The sequence below is a fragment of the Dromaius novaehollandiae genome, chromosome 2 (genome assembly GCF_036370855.1).
Source record: "Dromaius novaehollandiae isolate bDroNov1 chromosome 2, bDroNov1.hap1, whole genome shotgun sequence".
NCBI lineage: Eukaryota > Metazoa > Chordata > Aves > Casuariiformes > Dromaiidae > Dromaius > Dromaius novaehollandiae.
Genome location: NC_088099.1, coordinates 39,408,917 through 39,433,424, shown reverse-complemented (window position 1 = coordinate 39,433,424; position 24,508 = coordinate 39,408,917). Strand labels below are relative to the sequence as shown.

General features: G+C 38.2%; 1 protein-coding gene across 1 annotated transcript in view; it reads left to right on the top strand.

Moving 5' to 3' along the window:
• STK31 (serine/threonine kinase 31) overlaps nucleotides 1–23,999 on the top strand; it is a 40,982-nt gene extending 16,983 nt beyond the window's left edge. Inside the window, exons 10-23 of the mRNA XM_026103704.2 lie at nucleotides 534–656; nucleotides 2,807–2,986; nucleotides 6,602–6,718; nucleotides 7,754–7,873; nucleotides 8,349–8,480; nucleotides 9,881–9,982; nucleotides 10,973–11,053; nucleotides 11,417–11,542; nucleotides 12,253–12,378; nucleotides 12,641–12,727; nucleotides 13,545–13,694; nucleotides 15,533–15,658; nucleotides 17,708–17,776; nucleotides 22,344–23,999. Coding sequence (XP_025959489.2) covers nucleotides 534–656; nucleotides 2,807–2,986; nucleotides 6,602–6,718; nucleotides 7,754–7,873; nucleotides 8,349–8,480; nucleotides 9,881–9,982; nucleotides 10,973–11,053; nucleotides 11,417–11,542; nucleotides 12,253–12,378; nucleotides 12,641–12,727; nucleotides 13,545–13,694; nucleotides 15,533–15,658; nucleotides 17,708–17,776; nucleotides 22,344–22,568 — 1,764 coding nt within the window. The 3' untranslated portion in view covers nucleotides 22,569–23,999. The remainder of the gene's footprint in view (nucleotides 1–533; nucleotides 657–2,806; nucleotides 2,987–6,601; nucleotides 6,719–7,753; nucleotides 7,874–8,348; nucleotides 8,481–9,880; nucleotides 9,983–10,972; nucleotides 11,054–11,416; nucleotides 11,543–12,252; nucleotides 12,379–12,640; nucleotides 12,728–13,544; nucleotides 13,695–15,532; nucleotides 15,659–17,707; nucleotides 17,777–22,343) is intronic.
• The last annotated feature ends 509 nt before the right edge of the window (nucleotides 24,000–24,508 follow it).

Here is a 24,508-nt window from a genome sequence, read left to right as displayed (position 1 = left end):
TTTCTGCAGGTAATCAGCAGGGAGTTGACAGGTCGCTTGTCTCTCCTGCTACAAGGTAAGGAAAAAATGGGTAAAAGGTCTTTTGGTTCTAGAATTTCCTTCTTCAGCAAGGAAGCTTTTGCAGTGTGACTTTGTGCATATAATCTGCTATGCACGAAAGTGTGTGTAATCAAAATTCTAAATTTGGTAATACAAATTATAAGAAGGACAGCTGGGACACTTAAGTTTTTAATAGTAGCAGTTAGGACTCTTCACTATCCAAGAACTCAGTCATGCAAAAACTGCTGCTTTAGTTCTGATGATGCAGTCATACTTAGACTGTTAAGGAGTCAGTAGTTGTGCAAGGTCATTATGTCACAGGAGCAGAAGGTAAAAGGAAACCTGTTTTCACTCATTCGTAGTCAGGTCTGTATCGTACTATTCATACTTTGCTGGGAATCACACTCACTCCTCCCCTTCAGTCACTTTCTACATTGTGCCTGTGTGCATGGGGTTTGGATGTGATCTGCTAACTTGCACTTCCTTCTACATAGGATGAAAGAGATGAATTGATTATCAAGAGAAATGAGATGCAGGAGAATCTGTATTCTGCAGTGGAAGAATTAATTTTGGAAGTGGATCAATTGCCCCTCTCTGAGCGCTCAAGAACATTGCAGGTGGGAATGAGCTTTTATGGTTATTGAGTCTTAAAAACTGAGAACCTGTGGGGGGGTTTTTCTTAAATAGAAATGTTTTATAGTTTGAGACCTCAACAGCAGTAGATGAAGGCTTACATCGTATTTGAGGTAGATTGTACATCTGACATCTGTAGTTCCTTAGGGTTGCTTGTGATCTTGGTTTCCTAGATATTTTGTTTCTTGAGGCAAAATGTGTTGTGCACTTGGCTGTTTTAAACAGTCTCTGTAAATTTAGCACAAGCCTACTCCTATTTACTTATAGACAAGCATATTTATACATAGCTCATGTCATCTGGCTCAGATGGAAATTGCTGCTTTAGCAATCTATTGTACTGAACAAGTGCTGTTCGTTATAGTAACATTATGAAATTAGTTTTATAATTTTATGTAATAGTATTTTAATGGTTTCTCATGATCATTGTGTTTAGCTATTTACGATAACATGCATTCAATGCGAGGAAACTCTTATGCTTTTGGCCTCGATTTGAAATCTTGCTATGGTGCGTCTGTAGAGTTGGGACGTAGAGTTGTGGCATTGTGTGCAGTTCTGCAAAACTGATCTAGCTCACTTCCTCACCTCAGCAGTACCCGCAGTCCTCTCTGCGACCACTTCGAGGTGGTCAGAGCTGCTGTGTTTTGGCCTGGGTTGATAGTGTGTGACAGTCTGTTTTGTTTACTTTGAGTTGTATTTGGTTGCTCTTATGACCTCTTGGTGTTTCGAGTGTTTTAAAGACTCCTGACAAGTGACTTAAGTTCTGTGTCAAGTTGCTTTTTCGATGGTGTTAGTTGGCTTTTGAGTCTGTAGGAGGTCTCCAAATTTGACTGTGAGCTAAGATGAAAACCTCTCTTATGAGGGAAAAATGAGTGTGTTGGTGTTTTTCTTTCTTCATGACCTAGCTGTTCCTTGGGAAGGTCTCTGATATTAACTCAGATATTCTGCGATCTGAGAAAAGAAAGTGAAACACTGCATCTAAGCAAACTGTCAACAGTTCCTCAGGGTTTCTTTAGTCATCTTCTGGTAGGGAATAATGCAGACAGGTGAAATGAGGTAATGCATCTTATTTAGGATGGATTTTGAAAGCTGAAGGATGCCATTTAGCACAAAAGCACAGGTTTGTCCAGTCAAATGCCAGTCTTTAGGGAGAGTTTTATCTTTTGAACTACAGCAGATTGCCTACAAACGTTAATGTAGCACTCAAACATTTTTTCATCATGGGACTTCCTAGCCAGATGCAAAGGCTGCTTACTGTCAGAACTTCTCGACAGATAATTGACTGGTACATTCCCCCTCTGCCTCCCACTTTTTTTTTTTTTTCAGTTCATTTGACAGACCGTATTTTCTTTAAAAGTGATTTTGTTTGCCCTGGGCTTTTGCCTCAGTGCTGTTCCCTTAAGTGTAATACTTTGGTTTGTTTTCCAATACAAGTCAAAAGGAGACAAACCTTGTGCTTCATATACTTCCAGAATACTTTTAGACAGAAGTAGAAGTTTCCAGACTGGAACGCTAATTTCAGAGGGCCTTGGAAGTGTGAGACACATGGGTAACTGCAGTTCCATCTAAGAGTGAGTCTGTGTGATGATGGTGGATCATAAGAGGTTTGGTTAGAGACTCTTTAAGTGAGGTGTCAGTTCAGAAGCGTTCCTTGGGTGTCTGGTTGCCCACCTTGTTTCTCAATGACAAGTTCACTTTGTTTTCTGCAGTTGAACACTTCTAACAAGGAGCATTGTAAATTGACCCCCTTTTTGCTCTTTACCATGAGGAGTGTAACTTGAAAATCCAGTCTGTAGGGAAGCAGAGTCTAAAATAGAAATATTTTCTTATGAGCCATTATGCTTGTTGTGATGTCTCTTCCTTCCTTGTTTTGAATGGAAAATCACACTGTGGTGTGAGATCCTTTCATGCACTGAGTTGTCTGGTAGCATACTCTCAGTAGATTGGAGAGGAAAGTCAAAGAGAATAGATACTAACTGGATGCAGAAGAGGTTTTGAGGTAGAAATAATTTCATGCCAGCAGGTAATGCTAATTCTTTCTATGTTAAATGTCCTGATTTTTAGGTGCAGTACATTGTCACAGAATTCTCCTGGTTTGCAAACTTGATATTTTGTGTTTGCTTTACTTGGTGCATAGGAGCTGTCCACTTCCCTGGAGGTTGTGTATGGTCAAGTTTGTGAAGCAGATGAGTCTGAGGAGGTATTTGAGCAATTCTTTAAGTGGAAGCGTGCTAAAACAGAGGAATTCATTCGTGTCAGAAATGATACAAATGCTGCTCTGCAAATTCTCACTGACTGGTTCAGTGTCATCATAAAGGTAAGGCAAGCAGTCCCTCTATCCTGTCAGTCTAAAAGATGAAGTATGGTGCTGTGTCAAACTGAACTCTTGCCCAGTGGACACTAGTAGGAACAACTACCTACGGCAGTGAGATTGTGCATATGAACAGTGGCACTAAGTTGTAGTGCCTCAATACAGAGGGAAGCGTACGTGTTGAGGGAATGGACTGCTAAATTACCCCTATGTTTAATGTTACTTTGCAGTGAGGTGGTGCTGAGTGAGGTTTTCTGCTTTCATATGGGGCAGGGTGGAGAGATCTTCTGTATAAAGATCACTGCTTTTATGTAACTGTTGTATGGGTATAGTCTCCATTCATTATGCAATTAAAACATTGCAATTAGTTCTTTCAAGTAGCCTTTGGATGGAGAGAATTCAAATTTTAAAATGTGCTAGTTTGGAGTTGCTGCTGAAAGAGTTAAGGAAAGATCACTGTGAATGAGGACTTAACACATTTGGAAAAGCCAGTCTGACCTGAAATGATCTAGCTACAGATTACAGGCAATTTTTTTTTGTTTTCCCTCCCCTCCTTTGAAATGCTGAGTATAGAGAATTTATGCAAGTAAAAAGTTGTCCACTTCTATTTGCGTGTCCTGCAGTATTTGATGAAATACCATTCTGATGCACTGTCCCTTTTGCTCTGAGTTGTAAGAGGTTTGGAGCATTGAAGTAAAGGGGTGTGTGTGTGTTGTATTTGTTTTAAAAGAGGATTGACAGTGGAAGTGGATGTCATTCTTTGTTTATAAAGAAAGGGCAAAGTGGGGAAATAAATTCTTGATTCTCTTCTGTCCCTGTGCTTATTGTCATTATTATTCTTGCTCAGTTTAGGACTCTTAATCTTCTGAGGAAGACTGTAAGCTGCTCTCCCTCTACTTTTGCAGGCCCAGCTTTGCTGATCTCCTTCCTGTCACTCACTTGTGTGTAAATATTCTCAGCCTGTGTCAGAAGAACCTTTCTGACCATGTGGATTCTCCACGAGGGTCCTGCCATTCTGTCTGCAGTGAATAAATTGTTTCTGCCCCTGTACTGCTTTGTTCCCAGAGCATTTACAGTGGCTGGATGCCATTATGGATGGTTGTGTTCCATGACCTGAGGATAAATGCGACTCAGCAGTGCAAACTGGGTGTATGTTGTATGTGGTATAGTGTTAGTAAATGTAATTATTTGTAGATGTTTAGGACCGTGTCAGTTGTTAGATTGGGCAAAAGCCATGCAGGTGGGGGTTGTGTGATTGCTGTGTGCAATTCAGAGTGGCATTTTGCATGCAAAAAGTAGGTTAAGTTTGTTAGTGTAATGTTGCATTTTGACTCATTTACCGCTTTCAAATCTGAACTCTTCCACAAACAGTTCAGAGAGAGAGAACTTCCAGACTTTTAGCACTGGTTGCTAAGGGACTGGTAGGTAGATCAGATAACTTAACTTAAAATTTTTTCCTTGATCTGTTCATTTCAGCATTTGATACACAATTATTCTATTGCAGCTAATCTAACTTGTAGCTCCTGTCTTAAGGAAAGCAGTGAACAACTGAGCAGAAGAAACACTTCTTTAGTTTTAAAGTTATTTTGAACAGATACTCCTCTTCCTCTCTGTATTTCTCAATCCAAATTAATCTACTGTAGCATCCATTAAAATCTACAATAGAAGTGCATTGATGACAGGAAAATGTTTTTATTTTCAGAGGTTGGATGGCTCCTTGCCACTGTGTAACTTGAAGCTTTGAGGAACAGTATTCTCTTCAAACCAGCGCTGTTAAAAGTTTTACCTGTTTATTTTTGGTTCCTTTAAAATTGAAACAATAAAATGTTCTCACAGTCTTAGCTGTAGTGGAATGTCTGTGCTTGGTAAGTGAAGGAATGAGGTGGAATTTGCAGGTGTCTGTTACAGCTGTGCATCTTGCGTGCCAATTACAGCACCATATTCTCATTTCATTTCTGGTTGCCCATGTAATATCTCTTCTGCAGGTAAGAGTAACAAAACTTTGCCAAAACATCAGGCTTTACCTCTGACAGTGTAACTATGAGGTGATATTAGTTATTTATTCTCTCTGGTATTTTCTGTATCCTGTGCAGAAGTGAATAGATAGGCCGGCCTCTAGGAATAGAGGGTTTTTTCAGTATATTTAAGTTTGACGAACACAGTAGGGTTTTTTTGATGTAGTCTACAAAGTGCTCCTTAGTTTTAGTAGTACAGATGTTCTGTTACAGAATTATGTGCCAGAAGCTACTTTATTTCTGACTTGTGTGAAAACACTCAGGGTTTCCTAGTAAAATCTTTAACTTCTTCCTCCCTCCTCCTTATTGATCAGTTAATCAACTGTAAAATAGATCCCCAAATGTGTGTGTGTGTGTGCCTCTCAGTATTATATAAGAGGGAATGATATGTACAGGAACTCTTAGATTGCAGTGCTTTTCAATGGCTATTAATTGTTTACATAAGTAGATGATCTGGAGACTTCTGGAAGTTGCTTTGAACAGTTGCTTTGAACAGTTACCTTGAATTTGCCTATTTGTCTTTAATAATCGTAAATCAAATTCAGAGTTTTCTTATAGCAATCTTAAACAAATATTTTAAAGAAGGCATTGCGTTCCTGTGATAATAGCTCAGCTGTACTCATGAACTATGTGTATTTTTCTGATGCAAATGATACCTGTAATCAGATCTCCTCTAGTTAGAGTTCAAAACAATGAAAGATGTGGGTAATGGAGTAGTTAGCACTCCGTGTGGCAGTTTAAATTGAAGTGGGGCACTCCACTCAGCACATGCATTCTTGGGCCACAGGCATGTATCTTGCATTGAAGCATGAGGCTGAAATGAGTTCATTCAGTGCAAAGTTCAGATAAGGCTTTTGCTTGTTGACCTGTTTGAAAATAATAGTACTGCTGGAGCACTTAACGTTTTCAAAATAGCATGCACTGCTGTGGGAATGTGTCTTCTCCTGTGCTGCCCTGTGTATATAGGGAGCTAGTGATGATTAATTTTATCTTTAATGTTGCCCTATCTCTATTCAGTTTTGATAGAAGAATTGCAAGCAACTTACAGGCATTGCTAGTATGGGCGGATGCTTTCTTAGAAATAAAGCCTTCAAAACTTGTGCAGAAACAAAGATACAGAGAGGGAATTGGTTTAGTTCAAGTCCATTTTTTCAACCACTTTCACTAGGAAAACATGTTAAAATAATAAAAACGTAAAGCCCTCTCAATAATGAAACTATTAAGCCTTGGTGTGCACATCTTTTGTTTCACTGTGTGGGCAACACAATGTTAATTTTGACATTTGACTCGATAGGAGATGGGTTGGGATTCCTCTGCTGTTACATTTTTTGTATAAATGAAAGTGAGATTAGGAAAATAAAACCTGATCAAGGCAAGAATTATCTTGCTTTTGCCTGGTGAATTTTAGTGCTGTTAGTTCTAGAAATTGTTCTATTGCTCAAGTGTCAGCTAGTTAAAGGTGATATTTGACACAAATCCTGATTAGATTTTTGGTAGTGCTCACTCTTCCTTTGTATTTCTTGCCTATTTTTTGCTATCCTCTCTGCTTGCTAACTTTAACTTCCAATTGCAATGCTGTTTTCCATCCTTCCCCCCCCCCCCCAAGTGTTTTGACCTGATGTCAGAAGCATCTCTGAATTTGGAGGAAGTGATCGGCAATGTGGATGAAGTCCTAAAAAAGGTTGAGTTGGATATTTGTAAAGAACTGGAGACTGACTCAGCTGTAAGTTCTGATTATCTCTGACTTTTACTGAATCTTTGATTTTATTGGAAAGCTTTTCTTAAAATACCAGGTGAGTTTGTTCATTACGAAGCAGTATTTTTGTTTTGTGGAAGTGTGATAGAAAGGTTGTTCCTCAGAAAGGGAAAAGCATGCATTTTCCAGGTAATGACTGGAGGTCAACTTCTGGTTATAGAAACTTATCCCTATGACTGAGTTAACTAAAAACTACTGGGGAAGCTGGTTCTCTGCTTTATATGTACAGAGAAACTTTATTTGGACTATTCTGAGTTTCAGTGCATGTGTTGAAAATGTAGATGATGAAAAGTAAATTTAATCTTTAAAATAATGGAATTGCATCTCTGAATAATTATGAATATATTTGCTTTTTCAGTCTTAAGAGATAAATGGCTTTTCATCACCTTTTTGCTTCAAACAAATGTTCTTGCCTTATTAGGATTTTTTTTCTAATGCTAACCTTCTCTCTAGTTACTTCACCTTTTCTGAAAAGCATTTCTTCCATTCTCTTTTGCTAATTTTTTGAGGTACTTGCCTTGTCTACAGTGAGTGTCTCTGTACTGTGCCAGAAGAACAGTAACATCACCACAAGTTGAATGTGTCCTCTACTAATGTAGCGTCATACTAATGATAAGTCACCAGTTCAGTCTGTGCTTGTGACTGCTGTCTGCAATAAAATTGGTGACTTTCTTTTAGAGGAAAGGTTGCATGCTTGATGTTTTGTATTTATTTAAGCATGCTGTCCTTAAATTCTTTCATAGCATGTGAAATATGAAATGGAGTTTCTGCATAGAAGTGCCAGTCAGTTTTATTCTGCTGAAACTGCTGGAAACTGCTCTTTAAGACTTGGTAACTTTCCATATCTGGCATCTTCAAGAACAGGGATAAAAATCTGATATGTGGGCTCTTCTATTAACAGTTGGAATTTCTCAGTAAAGATTTTGTCTTAAATGTTGGTGCTTATCAGTGGAGAATGATTCCTAGCCTTTAAGCTTTCTCTCTGTTTGTAATTCAATCCAGGAGCACGATGAGGCAGATGAGCAAATAATTACAAGTGCTTACAATAAAGTTATACATAAGATTCGTCAAGAGCAACATCTGATCACTGTCATACAGAGTAAATACTTGGCCAGTGCTGAGGTTAGTTTGCACGTTATTTGTCTGTCTCATAGACCTGTATTAGTAACCCTTTCTGACCTAATTTCTTTTCGAAACATGTCCTTTTCTTTCCTCTTTCCTATTGGAAATTACAGGAATATGTTGGTGATGAGAGACTGAGTTAAAGCATAAGAACTGTAGTTGTCCATTACACAGCCAAAGCTTTATTTCATTTAAAAATAAAAGGCACTTTTCAAAAGACTCTTGCTTCCATTCTTTATTTTTAATTCTTTACAAATTCATGGTTTGTATTTTAAGGAGATTAAGCCATGAATAGAATGTTTTCCAGAAGGTTGTTAAACAAAATAAAAACCTGTTTCTGTGGGAAAGACCCTGAAAAGCAAAATTTATGTAGGCTTTGGACAGTTTCTCTAAGGCATTGGACTAAAGCGTATTTAAAATAGAATATTTGAACACTTTCTGACTCTTTTTTGTTTTTTTTTTGTTTGTTTTCTAGTTCAGAAAACAGGCAGCAGAATGGCTGAATAGAAGACCTAATACTGACAACTTATTATCAATTAAGAAGACTCTGAAAAATTTAAAGGCCCAGTTAAGATGGAAGATGGTTGAAAAGAGCAACTTTGAGGAAGTATGGAAGTGTTGCAGTCTTTTTGAAATTGGTTTAGAAACATTAATTTTGTATATTCCAAATAAGTGGTAACTACATAGAATAGGTTTTCTATACTTCAAAGATGTGTTCTTCTAAGTCCTGACTGAACAGGCATTTTGATGAACAGGCATTTTGAAGTTGCTTGACCTGAATTTGCCCTTAACTACAAAAGTCTTTCAGGCCCCTGAGACTAAGCTGGAATGACTTAATATAAAAATATAGCCACTCTGCAAGGATGTAATATGTAGCCACTTTCCCATTTCACTCCCAAGGCACAGCACCATTCTTTTAGCTGGCTGTGTGGAGAGCTAAATGCCTTTGTCTCCCTCATTACAAGTTAGGAACTGTGGTTAGGTGATACTGTGTTACAAGTGATATGAAATCCTTCCCAAAATCCTGCCCCTGCTAAGGTTGAGCCAGCTCTGAATGTGGTCCTTCTGGGAAGTGTGGAGGTCCTCCTGGTGACACAGTCTCTCACTGCTGGTTCTATGGTTACTTCCATTTTCCATAATGCCTCTGTTAGACTAATCAGTCCAGAGGGTGACATTTCTGCATTTAGTTCTCACTTTGGTATGGTTGAAGTCTGTCTTGCCTCTCCTATTTAAGTATATAAGAGCAAGTACATTAGATATTTTCTACCTGTTGAACCTTCATTACCAGAGTTGTCACTCTCAACCCCAACCACTGCTAGTAACACCTGTACCTCTCCTTTGGTGACAAAAGTCAACATTGCTTTAATTTTCAGGGTTCCCTTCCTACCCCTCAGATAAGTTCAAAGAACGTAAATACTGCCACAACATCAGTGCCATTTGCCTCATTTAACGTGAGAGTTTTGTGATTAAATCATTCTGGCGATGCTTAAGAGAGAAAACCTAAGTATGTGTGTCTGTAAGCCTTGTAAAGGGGCAGCGAGCTTCCAAAGGGATTTAAAATGAGTGATGCTAATGAAACCCACTGGGAAGAGGGTTCCTGGTAAGTGAGGTGACATGGAAAAAATACCCTCTTATGGGGGTGGAGGGGAGAAAGAATGAATAATGGAGGCTGGCATTGCTGGTAGACAAGTGATGTTGCTGCTATGATTATTCATGATCAGCTAATTTAAAAAAAAAAAAATCCTCTTTGACTTAGGAAACAAATAGGCAGAGGGCTAGAACATTCAGTCTGTCACAAAGATAAACCAAGCAGCTTTTCCAGTGATTAGGTCTTACGAGAGTCTCTTGGATTTCCAGGAAGGAGGCTGAGTAAAATATGCATTTGAGAATGCACTTAGTTTCCATATCACAGTTTTGAAGTTGCTCTTTAATCCTTACATAGTAGGTTATTTGGTAGAATAGCAGTGTGAGAATTATACACAGTAACTTTTGTTATTCCTTATGCAGTCAGATGATTACAGTGAGTTTGAAATGACAAGAATTAAGGATAAAATTGCTGAACTGCGAAATAGTGTTCTTCAGGAAATATACAAGGAACAAGAAGAATATGTAAGTATTAAATTATTTAGGCAGCTAAAGCAAAGCTGTATGAGATGCATCTGCATTTCAGTTACTTTAATGTGTGTTTTGGGTAAAATAAAAAGTGATTTTTATAGTATTGAATATTAATATGGCCCTTTTTGGGTGAAGCCTCTAAAATGAGATTGTGTGCCCTTCTGGAAAAAGGAAGGGAGGCTGATGAGTTTTGTTTTTTTCTATTTGAATATAGTCTCTTAAGGCCCTACCAAGACAAGTGAGGGATGGGGAGGTGGAAATGTGACTTGTAGTTCTCAGCTCAGAACTGCTGCAGGTGACAGAGCAAGCTCAGTTGCTGAAGAAAGGCTGTATTTCTTGTAAGAAGGAAAGCTGTTCCTTATGACTAGGTGAGAGCAGGGCTTTTCCTGAAGTGGAAGGAGGTCGCCCTTTCTCTAAGTGCTCTAAGTAGAGGGAAAAATGGGAAACTGTTGTCTTGCAAGTAAGTAGCAAGGCACCAGGATTTCTGATAGTGATACATCTACCTTTGTAGATGTAGTGTGTGTGTGTGTGTATGTGCAATAGTTAACTTGCTGAGTGTACAGCTGTGTGAGGCCTGAAGGTCCTTGGATGTCCTGGTCTGTTATGACTTGATTTCTGTCTTCCTCCATTTACTCCTGGTGAGGTTGTTTTCTTTGGCTAGGCCTACTAGGGCCTACTGCAAAAAAGATGGAACATTTTCCTTGATAGCGCATGAGCTCTTTAGGGCCTCAATTACCCACCCTCGAGGGCTTTCAGAAACGTATCCATCTTGAGCTACTGTATTGGTCTGTGTTTTTGTTGTTGGTTTTTGTTTCATTTGAAAAGGAAATGGCAGCTGTATTCTGAGTGATGCTGCCAAAGAAGGTAAGAGTATAGTCATGGTGGATGTACTTTTGAATGTGGGGTATACATTGCAAATGTTAGTGCAAGTGTGTATGTCAGAAGCTAGCAACTTGAAGCTGTGGGCCATGCTTTTTCATTCAGGAAAAGCTTACGTATTTGGTGCAGAAATGGTTCCCTGAGTTGCCACTTCTTCATCCAGAAGCAGGAATTCTGAACTATATGGTAAGCAGAGATTGTTTGAGTGCTTCCTGCACTGTCAGTTATTGTTTAGGGTACTATCAAGGCTCTGCAGCAGCAACACTCTGCGCAGTCCCTGTCCATTTGTACTCTTGAATATCCTTTTCTCTCCTACGCGCCCCCCTCTCCCCCCCGATGATGTTCAAGGAATGTGTTCCATTTTCTGTCTTGCCATGGCATTTTTCATACAGCCAGCCTCTTGTAGCAGGTACTGCAACTTCATTTTTAACATGTCCAAGCTATTTCTGTGCTTTGAGTTTATTGAGGAAGAGGAGAGAGAGTCAAAGTCTCTGAATCTCAGCAGCTGTTAAATGCGGTGCCCTTACACTGTGTGTACATGTACTTCAGAATTCTGGTGGACTTCTGACGCACAGCTTGGAGCGAGACCTCTTAGATGCTGAACCCATGAAAGAACTGAGCACGAAGCGGCCTTTAGTGTGTTCAGAAATTCAAGAGCAGAAGGTTCTTTTAAAGGTATTGTTGTTACTGACTTGAGTATAAAGCGCTGCAAGTGAGCCCTTGGCTAATTAACATACTGATTCTGCCTGAACTCTGCTATTCTTACTCCTGTTCACCAGAAGCTGAACAGCTTTTGTTGAGCAAGCCTATTAGACACAAAGCATTGCTTTTCTTCTTGTCCATAGATTGTTTCTGTTATTTTCTGTGGTTTGTGGTTTTTTTTTCTTTTTTTCTTCTTCCTTGAGGACAGCAGTTGTAAATGGTGCTTCCTTCTACTGTTTGTTCTTTCTGGCATTTGGTGGACCCTTTCTCCTGTTCATTACTCCTGTTTCTCTTTCCAGATGCTGTTTTGTCTTCCTGATGATTTTGCTGTCAGATTTCGGGAACTGCTTATTTTCCCTTGCTGTGACTCTTTTCTGATCTGCTAGCAATTGGGAGACCTAAGGGATATAGTATTATGAGAGGCATAGTTATAGATTTCCTTGCTTTTTGCTTGGCTTATATGCATCTCAAATTAGAGAAACACTCCCTGTTTTGCTGATCCAGACTTTCTAAGTGTTAATGAGTAAATACGGGAATAGTCTGTGACAGTTGGAATTAAATTGTGTATTAGTACAAGAGAAGGTCATTGGAACCTAATGATACGCCTTTCTAATTAAAAAGTGTTGTGCAGTAATGTTGTAGGCATTAGGAGTTGTAGCTTGGGTATTTGTTTTGTTTTTCAGGGATATTCTGTAGATACAAATTCAGAAGCCAAAGCAATAGAAAGAGTTGCCAAATACCACAGAGCTTGGGGTCAGCAGAAGGAGAATTCTGGATTATTACAACTGATGTTTCTTCTTTTCTGCAAGGCAAGATTCAAATTGATGATCTTGACTTCTGTTTTAAGTTGAAAGACTTACAGTTGGGCCTTTAAAGCTTTAATTTTTTTTTTTTTTTAAATTTTAAGCATTGAATCAGAAAAGCATTTCCTTGCTGAGTTTACTTTGGATAAATTAGCTTCACAGTAAACATATTCAATTTATTGTATATCTAGTGTGTGTTAAGCTTTCCAATATTTCTGATATTTGAAACAATCTGTTTTAATCATTATTTCTTTTTTTTCTGTTGAAGTCTGATCCTCTGGTGTATTTAATGGTCCCATATTATCCAGGGGCAAGTCTGGAAGCTTTACAGACTGATACACCTTTAACTTTAAAAGTAAGTATAACTCCTTAGAATATTGGCACTTTATCTCTGTGTGTTTGAACCAAACTCTTCTCATCTTGCTTTATCTTCTGCTGCTTCACAGTATTCCACCAATGTAACCTCCTTTGGTGGCAGACAGTGAGTATACAAACTTTTACAAGATAGATCGGCTAATATTTTTAGCATCTGGTCAGTCAGAATTAACTTCCTAGAAGAGTCTTGGATGCATGGTGTGTGTGTGTTTGGTTTTGTTTTTAAGTGTGGTATATTGTTCTTTTGTTTTTGGAAAAAAATGCGCTTACATTTTAAAAGTGCTGGAATTAACATGCTACAGATGTTTGGGAATGCAGGCATTCCTCTAGTTCAGAGGATTTCTCCCTGCCCCTTCTTAATTTGTCCAAAGTTCTTTACAGTCAGTTTGGCAACCTTCTCTTTTCAAAAAAACAGTAGCCAGAAGCTGATGCAGTTGATGCAGTCTTTTCTCTAGTTCTGTTTGCTGGGAGATAGTTATAACTGTTTATGTCCCAAAGCATGTTCTTTTTTTATTTTTATTTTTATTTTATTTTTTTTAATTAAATGTTTGTTTGTTTTCCCCCCTATAATGTTAGTGACTTGTTAAGCAGTGACTGTATTTTCTTTTGATTGGCTGTGCAAGTCATCAAAATCTTGCTGGGAATTAATCCATACTTCATAAAACAGTATTGGCAGGAACTCTGAATATGTAGAAAGTTAAAAATACATCTGTCTTAATTCTGGAGTGGAAACATGCTTTGCTTTGGCTTTTCTGTATCTATCTATCTTAATAAACACCAAAAATATAAATCTTTAGGAAGCACTAAAAGTGATGAAAGGAGTGGCCCAAGGTCTACACACATTGCATGGAGCTAGTATAGTTCATGGATCTCTGCACGGAAATAACGTTTTTGCTGTGAATCGAAAACAAGGAATCGTTGGAGACTTTGATTTCACGAAATCAGAGGTAAAAAAAACCAAAAACCTTCAGTGACTTTTGATCAAAATTATGTATCAAAATAGACAAGTACATTTGCAGTTTATAAGACTTACTGATAAATGTGTGCCCAGCAGTGGGACACCTGTTCCCTATTCTGAATAGGGTTGGGCAGTTTGAATCTTGTTGAAATTTTTGTAAACACAATATAATCTTGGACAGGGAGAAGACTTTAGAGTTTAGGCACTAATTAAGCAAAGGAATGAACTGAAATGTAGCAACTACCATAGTTGTTTCTGTCTGTTGTATTCAGTGGTAATCAGCATCATCAGAAGTGAGTGTAAGAACTCATGTTAGAAGAAGCAAGAGTAGTCTAGCTCTCATATAAAGTATTTGCCTTCTATATGGTTGGTAATGGGGTTCTAATGAGTTTTAATCTGTTCTAGTACTTTAAATTCACATGTTTTTATTATCCGTATAAACTGACCAGTATTTATACTTATATTTAGTCCTCAGATTCTGTGGCAAAGAATTTTGTAGTTGTTCATGGGGAAAAATCCAGTCTTTAAGAACACAGTCTGTTCTTACTATTCATTGCGTTTATGTAGCAAAATATGTAATGAAGATATCTTTTTGTAGTCACCTTTTAATTTTTTTTAAACTCAAGCTGTTTGAGCTAAAGCTTCTTTTATGCTAGATGTTTGCTTCATGTTTATTAAAAAAGAAAACAAATGGCTCAGCCGTGCCACAAGCACAGGGAAACACTTTATATATACATATGGACACACAGTTATATAAATATATAGATTATATATAGCTTATGTCTATATAAAAACACATTTTATTGAGAGCCTTTATCTCCACTTTAGAGATGTGTTTTCTGTTAATCTCATGAAGAGTCTCCCATCTTTGGACACTTCATAGTTCCCCTGCAGTAAATCTCAGTTTTCAAAATGTTAGATGTTTTTAAAACTTTGTCAGCTGAAATCTCTGAAAGGTCGTACTTGGTGCAGATGGTGTCATCTTGAAAGTTGCAAGATCTGAGGAGGACTTTATTTCTCCCTGCAAGTGTGGGCTGTGCTGCAACAAGCAGCTTGTGTAGCAGAGCAGGAATGTCCCACTCATGGTTCCTGGGCCAGATCCAGTCTGTGCCTTCCCAGTAAGGGTGGCTGCATTGCTCTGTGGTTGTACTTACTGCACTGTTACAAAGGGCAGAGCAAAGCTGGGAACTGATGCGTTACTGAGTCCTCTCAGCAGCCTGGAGACCAGTGTCCTCCAGCGCGGCTGTGGCTGGTGTTTATGGCTGTCACAGAGGTGGATGGAAACTTGGGGTCTAGCTTCTGCTGTGGCAGTAGAGTCCTAAAACATCACCTTTCTACCATAAGCAGCTAGTTTCAGGCAGAGGCCAGAAGGGCAGAGGAAAAAAAAACAGGAAAACTGGCAAAATTGATAGGAAACTGATGCTTCCCAGAGTGGTGTTGAACATTTCTTAATGTGGACTGTAATTTTTGTATTGGGTTTTTTTTGTTGTGTTTCCCCCCCCCCCCCCCCCCCGCAGTGATCTGAGAAGTTTTCGTAACTTGTTTTCTGTAATGCCTTAGGAACTTTTAATAATTGATGTGGAGGAAAATCTGCCAGCCTTGTTCTTTTGTTGCAGTAACAGATGATAGATGTGTGGCTTTGTCTGCTTTCTCCTTTACATGCCATTGTTTCCATCAGTAAAGCAGGATTTTAATTGCGTGGTCTGGGTCAGCACAGAACACCTTGGTAAAGGTGTCTGACAGACTAAAAGGGGAGAGGTGGGGATGTCTGCTTCAATATGAGGGTATTCTTGCTTAAAAATTATAGGTACCTCTTTTTCCCTGTAGGAACAACGTGCTGCTGCAAGCAGTATGGTTGTCGGTACGCTAAGCTTAGTTTCTCCTGAACTGAAGATGGGACAACCAGCTTCTCCAGCTTCTGATATGTATGCTTATGGCTGCCTTCTGCTCTGGGTAAGTTACAGCTTATGAGAGAAATTATAATACTACTATGGACCTATAGTAGGCTTTATAAATAGTAATATTTTCTTTAACTCCTGTTTTGAACAATTCTGGTGCAACAAGTGCTCATATTTTAAACAGAGTGATATGTGTGGAACTAACTGGAGTTAAGCTTATGGGCAGAAGGCAGTGCATTTCTCCATAAAATGTACTATATAACTTATACAGTAACATGAACTAAAATCATGCTTTTGTTTCTCATGCTGCAGTTTCAGTTTTTACTATTCTTATCCATTCCTAGTAATAATTTTTCTTAGTAATAATTCCTAGTAATAGTAATACTTTTTGGTAGCTTTGTCAGTGAGGAATTGCTACATCAATCCTCTCTCTTTTGGTCTGGATAAGGATGGGATTATCATATGCTCTGTTGCGGACAGCAGTGCCTGGATGGGTGTTTTGTTTGTTAGTGTGTGTTGTGTCAGGGAGGAGAAAACAGTCCACTTTCCTGTCTTAGGTGGTGTGTTATACAGCATTTTCCCTTACTCCATTCTGTCATCTGGCACTTCTGTATTGCTGCCTCCCCATCTCATGGTGCCAGTACTGTTTGTTCTGAATGGAAGACTTTAAGTCTCAGACTTGAAAGCCATGAGCTACACAGCAAGTGGTGGTGTTCCCAGGCAATGATATTTGCATGAGCCCTTGACCTATTGGAATGGGTTCATTGTGCACCAGTTGGAGCTTCAGGTGCATGCCTGGGTCTTCTGGGAAAACACTGGTAAGGTTAAAAGTCAGTTCAATCAGCTGCAGAGTAATGGCTTCAGTAACCCTTTCTCTGCCATAGCATCTTGGAACGCTTTAATAGAGAAATAAACTGCAAGCTAGTAGGTAGCCACTGTCAGTTACTCATGTGGAGAAGATGAATCTGCTTTGTATAAAAGATGCTCTTCGTCATGTTTTGTTCCAGATTTAGAAAGCTATTGCATAAAATTAAGCAAGCTTTTCTACTGAGATAGATGAACTAAAGTGTAGCTTAATATCATAGATGCTTCTAACTTATTCATGTGGTAAGGTTTAGTTGGAACACTTTCAGTATCACTGTTTGGATCTTCATCTGTTCTAGGAAAAAAAGGACTTTTACAAAAAGTCAGGGTTTTTTTTTTTTTAATTAAAAATATGTAGGGTTAGTAATGGCTGGCTGTGCTCAAAGAGCACATTTGGTTTGCAGCAAGATCTCCAGTCTTCTGGAGCCTCTTCTGTTTAAGTATTCCAGCTGAATTTCAGACTAACCAGTGTGTAACTAACTCAGATTCATTCAGATCTGTTCAGTTCGGATTTTCTGCTGTATTGATCATTTGAGCAAAAATTTTAGCTCAAGTGTTAGTTTTATGTTAATTAGTTGCCAGGTTCATGCAGCACTTATCTGAAACTGTGTTCTCCTGACCAGCAGTGCTGCTTCTAAAATTGAGGCAGTGCTTTTCTCAGGTATCGAGCTCATCTGTGTGACAAGAGCCCAGCACTGATTAAATAGGTCACCAGTATCCTTGTAACTGTTCAGAATAGACATGTTCAGCTTAGCTTGCAGGCAGCAGTTTTGAAGAACGCTGTGCTCAGACATGGTTCTGGATAATAGTAAAGCCTGGGGAAATTTTACTGTGTTTGTTGATAAGGGTTCACATTTGCTTGTCTTCAGAGGGCACTTAATCCTCTTGGGGCGGGGAGGGGGAAATTGAGGGGCATATAATCAAGTGTACAGCTTGGGCGTGGCCTTTGAATCATATATATATTTTTAAGTCTTAGCACCTCTAAAAGTTTCTTCTCTGATGCTAAAAATGTTTTTCTGTTTTGTTTTGTTTCCTCTTGTACTCATTTAAGGGGAACCTGAACCCCACATATGTTTTACCCTACTGTGAAATTACAGAAGAGCCCACCCCTTTCCTGCAGGGGAGTCTGTTTTCATTTAAAACATGGAATCTCCTTGACTGATGCTTGTGGATAGATTTCTTTAGCTTTTCCTCTAGTTAAAAAATAGTGTTATACATAACGTATTTTTTTCATTTGCAGCTTTGTGCTCAAAACAAAAAGTTTGGCATAAAGGAAGATGGAACACCAGAGGTGGATGTGGTTGGTATGGTATGTTAACTGCCAGATGAGGAAGATTAGAGTGCTCTTGCTTTAGAGGTGGTGGGGGGGGGTGGTGGTGGTGGTTGGTGGTTGTTGTTGTTGTTGTTGATCAAACATATGATTGTAAGTGCTGCGTTGAGAAAATGTTCCTAACTGAACACTTGGATGTCCTAAATAGCATGCACAAATAAAATTCTGTTTGAGAAGGCAGAAAACTCTAGAGTTTTCTTAATGTTTGACTTTGGCCTCGGGAGGAAAAATATCTTCACAGATAACTTAATTGAGTGGCACCAAGTTACAGACTTGTGGAATAAGTTATTGAGATTCATAATCAAAGGAGGTATTTGAAAAGACAGGTGTTGTCTTTTCAAAGTCAGGGATGTTGACTTTGTGTCTTCTACCATAATTGCTGGACAATTCTTAACCATTAATAAAATAGTCAACTTCCATTTTAAACACTTACTGCAGTTGTGAAAGTGTACCATGCCAATTACTGTTTGCTTTAATTTTAATTATTTGTGGAACTTATCCTTTTCTATGCCTATGATACAAATTCAGAGACGTTAAGTGGACCCTTCATGATGTGAATTTATGTTGCTGCTTTCATTTTCCTGTCTTCACTCTCAACTGTTGTTCTGTCTGCCCTTTGTCAGCCACTGTTGCCACCTGGAACATTACTTCCAGTTCCTTTTTTGACATTCATCCTTGCCCAGTGGCTGCTTTGAGAATAGGAGTAGACTTGTGTGCCTTCATGTTTCCCAGCTTCGGTGTCCAACCTTGAAATTGACCTTTCACTAATATATCTGTCTCTTGGACATTAATCATAAGCAGATAGTTTTATGGTCATCTCTCTGTATGCCTTAGTTACCTGAGCTTCTCTCTTTCCTTGAAGTTATTTCCTTGTGTAACTCTTTTTTTCGTAAGCTTTCAGCCTTCTGGCCAAGACTTAGGACCTTTATTGTTGCCTGCTCTCAGCCTCTTCTGCCTTTGCTATAGATGATTTCTTTTTACTCCTTGTGTCTTGTGTTATTCCAACTATTATGCCAACATATATAGTTTAAAGAATTTCCCTGGGAAGTTTATAGACCTTTCTCAAATCACCAGTCTTCCCAGACTAGTTTCTACTTCAGCCTCTTCTTGTATCTATGCTCTTCTAGTTACTGACTATTTGGTTCTTGTCCTGTGTCCCTCCCATCTCCCCTGAGTGAGTTACTCTTATGTTTTTTTAGTCAGTGTGGTCTACTTTTCACATTATGTTTTTTTTACTCTAAGTTCTGTTGTTCTTACTTTCATCTGAAGTGATAACTTGCTGCTTTATGTAGATTTGAGAATGCCATGAGACTTCTTAAATAAAGGCTTATATTATCATTAAAAAGATTGCAAGCAGGTGACTTGCTAGCTTTTAAGTAAGTGTTAAATTACGGATAGAGCTTTCTAAGAAATATGGCGATTTACCTCTAAATCTTCCCAATATTCTCTAGAAAAGTACAAAAACACTTTGTTGTTTGTTCTACTTTTCTACTTAGAGTTGCTGTTGGTCAGATAAGTTATGGTTGCTCTGTCAAGGGAAAAGAAAACACTAATATTAAATCTCTCTCTTTATTGGTTGTGCTTGTGTATTAATGATGTGTCTGCTTTGCAGAGATACCTGGTAACATGGTGCTAGAATCGGTCTAGGTTTACTAGTGCTGTGTTCATTCCAGTCTTAGTATATCTTGCGTACTATGTTTGAGTTGAGAAACTGTCATGGCATAGTACCGTGCTAACGCAGCCATAGTGCTTCTGGTGTCCAGGCCAAGTAGCTTGAGTATCTCTACATAGCACAATTAGTGTAGGTAATTTGGCATAGGGATTTTGCAGCTGGTCCTGTGCATTCAGTGGTGCTTTCTTCATTGGTAGAACATTGTTGAAAGAAGGTTATTAAAGGACACACTTGTAGAGGAGACACGTCATCTAACAATATGAAATCTATTTATGGTGTGATGCAATTATGGAGGAAGAATAAAAAATGCTGACTTTGAGCTGGGAGGTGAGCTTGTAAAAAGCACTTGCTAAAGTTGCTCCTTTTTTTTTTTTAAATTTAAAAATCAAATGAATATCATGAAACACATGGTACTATAGGAAAGAAGATTCAGTACTTTATGATCCACCATCAGAGTTAGCTGTAGTATTTTAAATATGTTCCCCAGAACTTGTACAGAACCATCTGTCTGGTGTGTCATTCAGGATTAATGCATCATAATCCTTAAACACTGAAAAAACTAACTTTCTCTGATGCATACAGAAAACTTAATTGTTTAAGGAAATGGCAAAGAATTTCTTGGGACATAAAGATAGGAGCTGGTTCACTTCTCTTTTCTGTAAGATATCTGCTGTAATACTGTTCTACAAATACTGTCTGAAGTATGTAAATCACAATTTAAGTGGCCAGTTTCAACTCATCATGCTCTCTTGTGTTCACTGTAGTGGGTGTCTCTTGAAGTGTGAACAGTTGCTTTATCTCAGAAGCAAATAATGAAGTTACCCATCGTTGTTATTAGCAAGGAACCATTTTTACAGCTTTTAATAAGAGAAAGTTTCTCAATTTATTCATCAATGAAAGGAAACAGCATTAGATTTTGACCTTGATAGACGATATAATCCTAATTGATGTTATCATTGTTGGCAGTTTTTAAGGATTCAGCCTGGGTGTGTGCATGCATGTGCACCAACCACCAAAGTCCATTGGAAGGTAATCCATGCTGCCTATGGTTCACAAGAACTCCCATAAGAAGGTTTTACTAAGAAATGTAATATTAATAAATATCTGTCAGGTGTTTTTTGGAGAATCTTTTAGACCTCTGGCTGTTAATCCTTGCCCCAGTTCTTAGGGAAAATCTATTTTGCTTTTAAGTGCTTTATCTATAATCAGCTTACTCAGAACTAATCTCCATGCCCATCTGCAGGCTCTTGAAAGGCTAGTAATTTCCCTTCTATCTCAGTCTCATTCCCGAGAGGACTCGCACACTTTCAGCAAATACAATTTTGATTGTTTTCCACAAATGTAAAATTGCAGGAAAAACTTCAAGCATTACAAGTGGGTGTTAAACTTTCTAAGCTAACTGTTGAGGAGAAACAATAGTTAGAGATAGGATCTTTTAGCCACTCTTTTAGTCATGCCAGCATTCAGTGTACTTCAGCTTCCAGTTTTTCGTATTTACTAAAAAAAAAGAAAAAGTAAATAAGAGCAAATGAGTTGGAGTGAATACAATGAGATGTCCTACAGCAGTATTACTTGTAGGATCATTTTTCAGTTTCCTTAGTGTCAGAAGATGGTGGGAAATGGATATTTGTTGACAGACATTTGACAGTATTGCAAAATGCAAATTTGTAAGTGCAGAGCTTTTAACTCTATTTAAATGCTCAGACTTTCTTCGTTTTTAATTCTGTAGAAGTAGTACGTGGTCACGTAGTTCACTTTTGCATTTTAGTGTGTCAAATATTTGAATGCTCTTATCTAGAGGTTCTCCTTTGAGCATTTTAAAAGTTTTGTAAACAATTCACAATCCTTTATATCTGTAAGATGAGCAGTTTTCAGGTCTCGCCTTTTCACTGAAATTTCAGATTATTTGGGGAGAGGTTAATTTTCCTCGTCACTCTGCTAATCAATGGAAGAGCTGGGAATTATCTGCTTATTTTTGTCTCCAGATCTTTTGACTACTTGTGTATGTTTACAAGTGATTGATCAATCTGCTTCAGTCACTGATTCAGACTCTCTTAATGAAATGAGGATAGGCAAGGGGGCATGCAGGTATTCCGTGCTTCGTTGGTGTATTGACTGCGGTCAGAGAAGATGCTGGCTTGGGGAGACTGCAAACAAGCAAGACTTCTTATGGAAAGGTTCTGTTTACTTTGAACTTTGGTCCTCTAGGTCTCTAGCTGAGCATTTGAAGGGTGTCTTTCTTGTAGGCCTGTTGTCCAAATCCAGTGCGTGCTCTTTCTTCTTCAGTAGCTAATATTTATGCATATGTGTCGCAGCTGTATTTTTGTGTTTTACATTTGGGGTCTGGCGCTGTTGAGGTGCTAAGCATTTAGGCACTTATCCCTTCTGAAAAGACTAAGGAATTTGGGTATAAATAATGGGCTAATAGCAAAATAGCTGCTGTTGATTTACAGCCCATTAGTTCAATTTCTTTATTTTTCTGTGTTCTTGCAGAGGGATAAAGAAACGTGACTGAAGTTAACTTTCGTTGTAGAAGGTAAATGGAACCTGTGGTGTTCCTTCTCAGTAGAAAGACTAACTTCAGTATTTCTCTAATTTATTGTAGTTCAGGGAATTGATGTTTTAAAACATGACACATACCCTTTTGTGAAATCTACTGGCACCAGGTTGACAGTGCTGACAGCTTGCTTTTGTTCTGTTCTGATCGAGCACTAGGTCTGTTAAGTGTGCTGACCATTGAGAATGCGTGGTAGAACCTTTTGTGATAGCTTTGGGCCCTGAGCACTTAAGAGGAGTGTTCATCAAATACTTAGTTGTTATTTGGATTCATATTTGCTTCCCTCGTTGATGAGATTCTTCTCCCTCTGTTTCTAGGATGATAAAGTTAAATCTCTTCTCCTGAATTTGCTGTGCTGTAACAGACTGACAGCTGAGCAGGTACTGAAGGATGATTGCTTCCTCTTAGTTGATACGATTCCAGTTTCACCACAACAGAGTGAAGAACTTGAGCCACATGAAGAGCATGATTGTGAAAAGGTGGATAAAAATGAAGAGAAGGCAAATAACTCTGAGGAAAATGGGGTAAACCATTCTGCGTAGATGAAGAACATGTTCAACAGGTGTTCAAGACTTTTGTTACTGGCTATTTCCAAAATTAATTGTCCTGATCTCAAATCTCAAGATATAAAAAGTTTGGTAGGTGTAGTCATGTTTTGTGATTACACAATGTTCACTGAGTTTTATTTTGAGTACATTTAGTTCTAAATAAGTGTTCAGGGCTATAACCTGTTGTGTTCCTTCTCAGTAGAAAGACTAACTTCGGTGTTTCTTTAATTTGTTCTACTGTTCCTGATTGCATTCTTAGTTTGTCAGATTTTTTTCTTTCTGTTCCGTAGATGTTAGTTTACAGAGAATAGTCTTGTTTAGATTCAGAAGTCTTAGGATGAAGGCCTTGTGACTTGTTTTTGTATCCAGTTTTCTATCCCTCTTGCTGTCATTCCAGATTAATTGTTACCATTAAAGATGGTAGGGTATTACTGTTTTGTTGGAGTGTTTTTGTTGCATAGCCAAGATGTTCCCACAGAAAGTGTCTTCAAGCTAATGACTGTAGGTGCTGCTTTGACAGCTGGTTAAGGAAACGGGGAGCAGGCTGCCTCCTTTCTGTCTTGTAGTCCAAGCGAGATGCAGTTAACTTTCTAGGCAGAAGGCATCATCTGAGTTGTTCCTTTATAGTGCTGCTGCCAGCCAAAATACTATACACCTGCATATGGCAAAAATCACTGCTCATCTGCTTTACAAAAGTGTGTGTATATTATCTGTTCTTAAACCTTGCTCACAGTAGTTTTAAAGTTTTCAGTTTTGATGACAGGTTTTGTCTGTCTGAAACACTTTGCCGTTGTCATTGGAAGAGTTTTGTCAGCTCTTTATTTTTTTGCAGGAATTGCTGTTCATCTTTTTGGAAGTTTTTCTTTCTTTGAAAGAAATGGATCACAGAGTGCAGAGTTCCTGTAGGGATATATTTGGCCTCTGGGTGTTGCTCTTGGACAGTACTGTTGGCAGACTGGTATGTTGTAGAGGAGTTACTGAATAGTGTCAGATGAAGAATGTAAAAACTACCTTGTGTGATGGGGAAGGAGGAGCACTGGGGAATTCGGAAACCCTCAGGTACAGCGCTACAGTCCGCAATGGAAAGAAGATATCACATTGACAGTTCTGTGGCTGACATTATACTTGTTTGTTTTTTCCATCCTTAAATCATTTACTTTTTTCTGACTTCGTTTTACTTAGAATAGCTTCCTTGAGATGTTGGGCGCTTTTCCATTTCATTTCATTGATAATGACTTCAATTTTTGTACAGTGTATGTAATCAGTGATGGCAAAACCTTTGTTAAAAATAGTTTTGACTTAACGATTTTTGGTCAGTTTGATTTAAATGTATTATTACAGAAATCACAGAAGAATAGTACTTTGTTTTTTGTCAATGAAAATAAAGTTTGTAGCAGTTCTGCTGCATTCTTTCTAAATACTGATTGCAGCCTTTCACTGTTAATAAAAAGCTAACTTTACTTAAAATTAAATAGTAAGCACTGAGTACAGATTACAGAACTAACCTGATAGTTTGTCTCATGTTGTTTATTCGAATAAATTTTTGCCCAGTTCCCTTGCTCCGTCATCTACACAACCTAAAGCATACTTAAATCCCCAAATAGCTGACATTCTTAATTTCTGATCCAAGAAAATCTGTGCATATGTTTCATCTCACATATCAAAATTGGATTATGTACAGCTGATGAAGAGATTTTGAGAAGACTGCAATTTTCAAATCAGATTATTTCAAATACCTGCATTAAAGCCTTTGAAACCTTCTTTGTACATATGAGTGTCAGGGTATGGGACAGCCCTTTCCAGCTGAATTGTGCTGTTTAGTCTTGCAATATTACCTGTTCTGATTGGTTCTACCTCAACCTTTTCTATGGTAATTTCATAGCTTTGGTTTTCTTTCTATTTTTTATTTTATTTTTTATTTATTTATCTATATT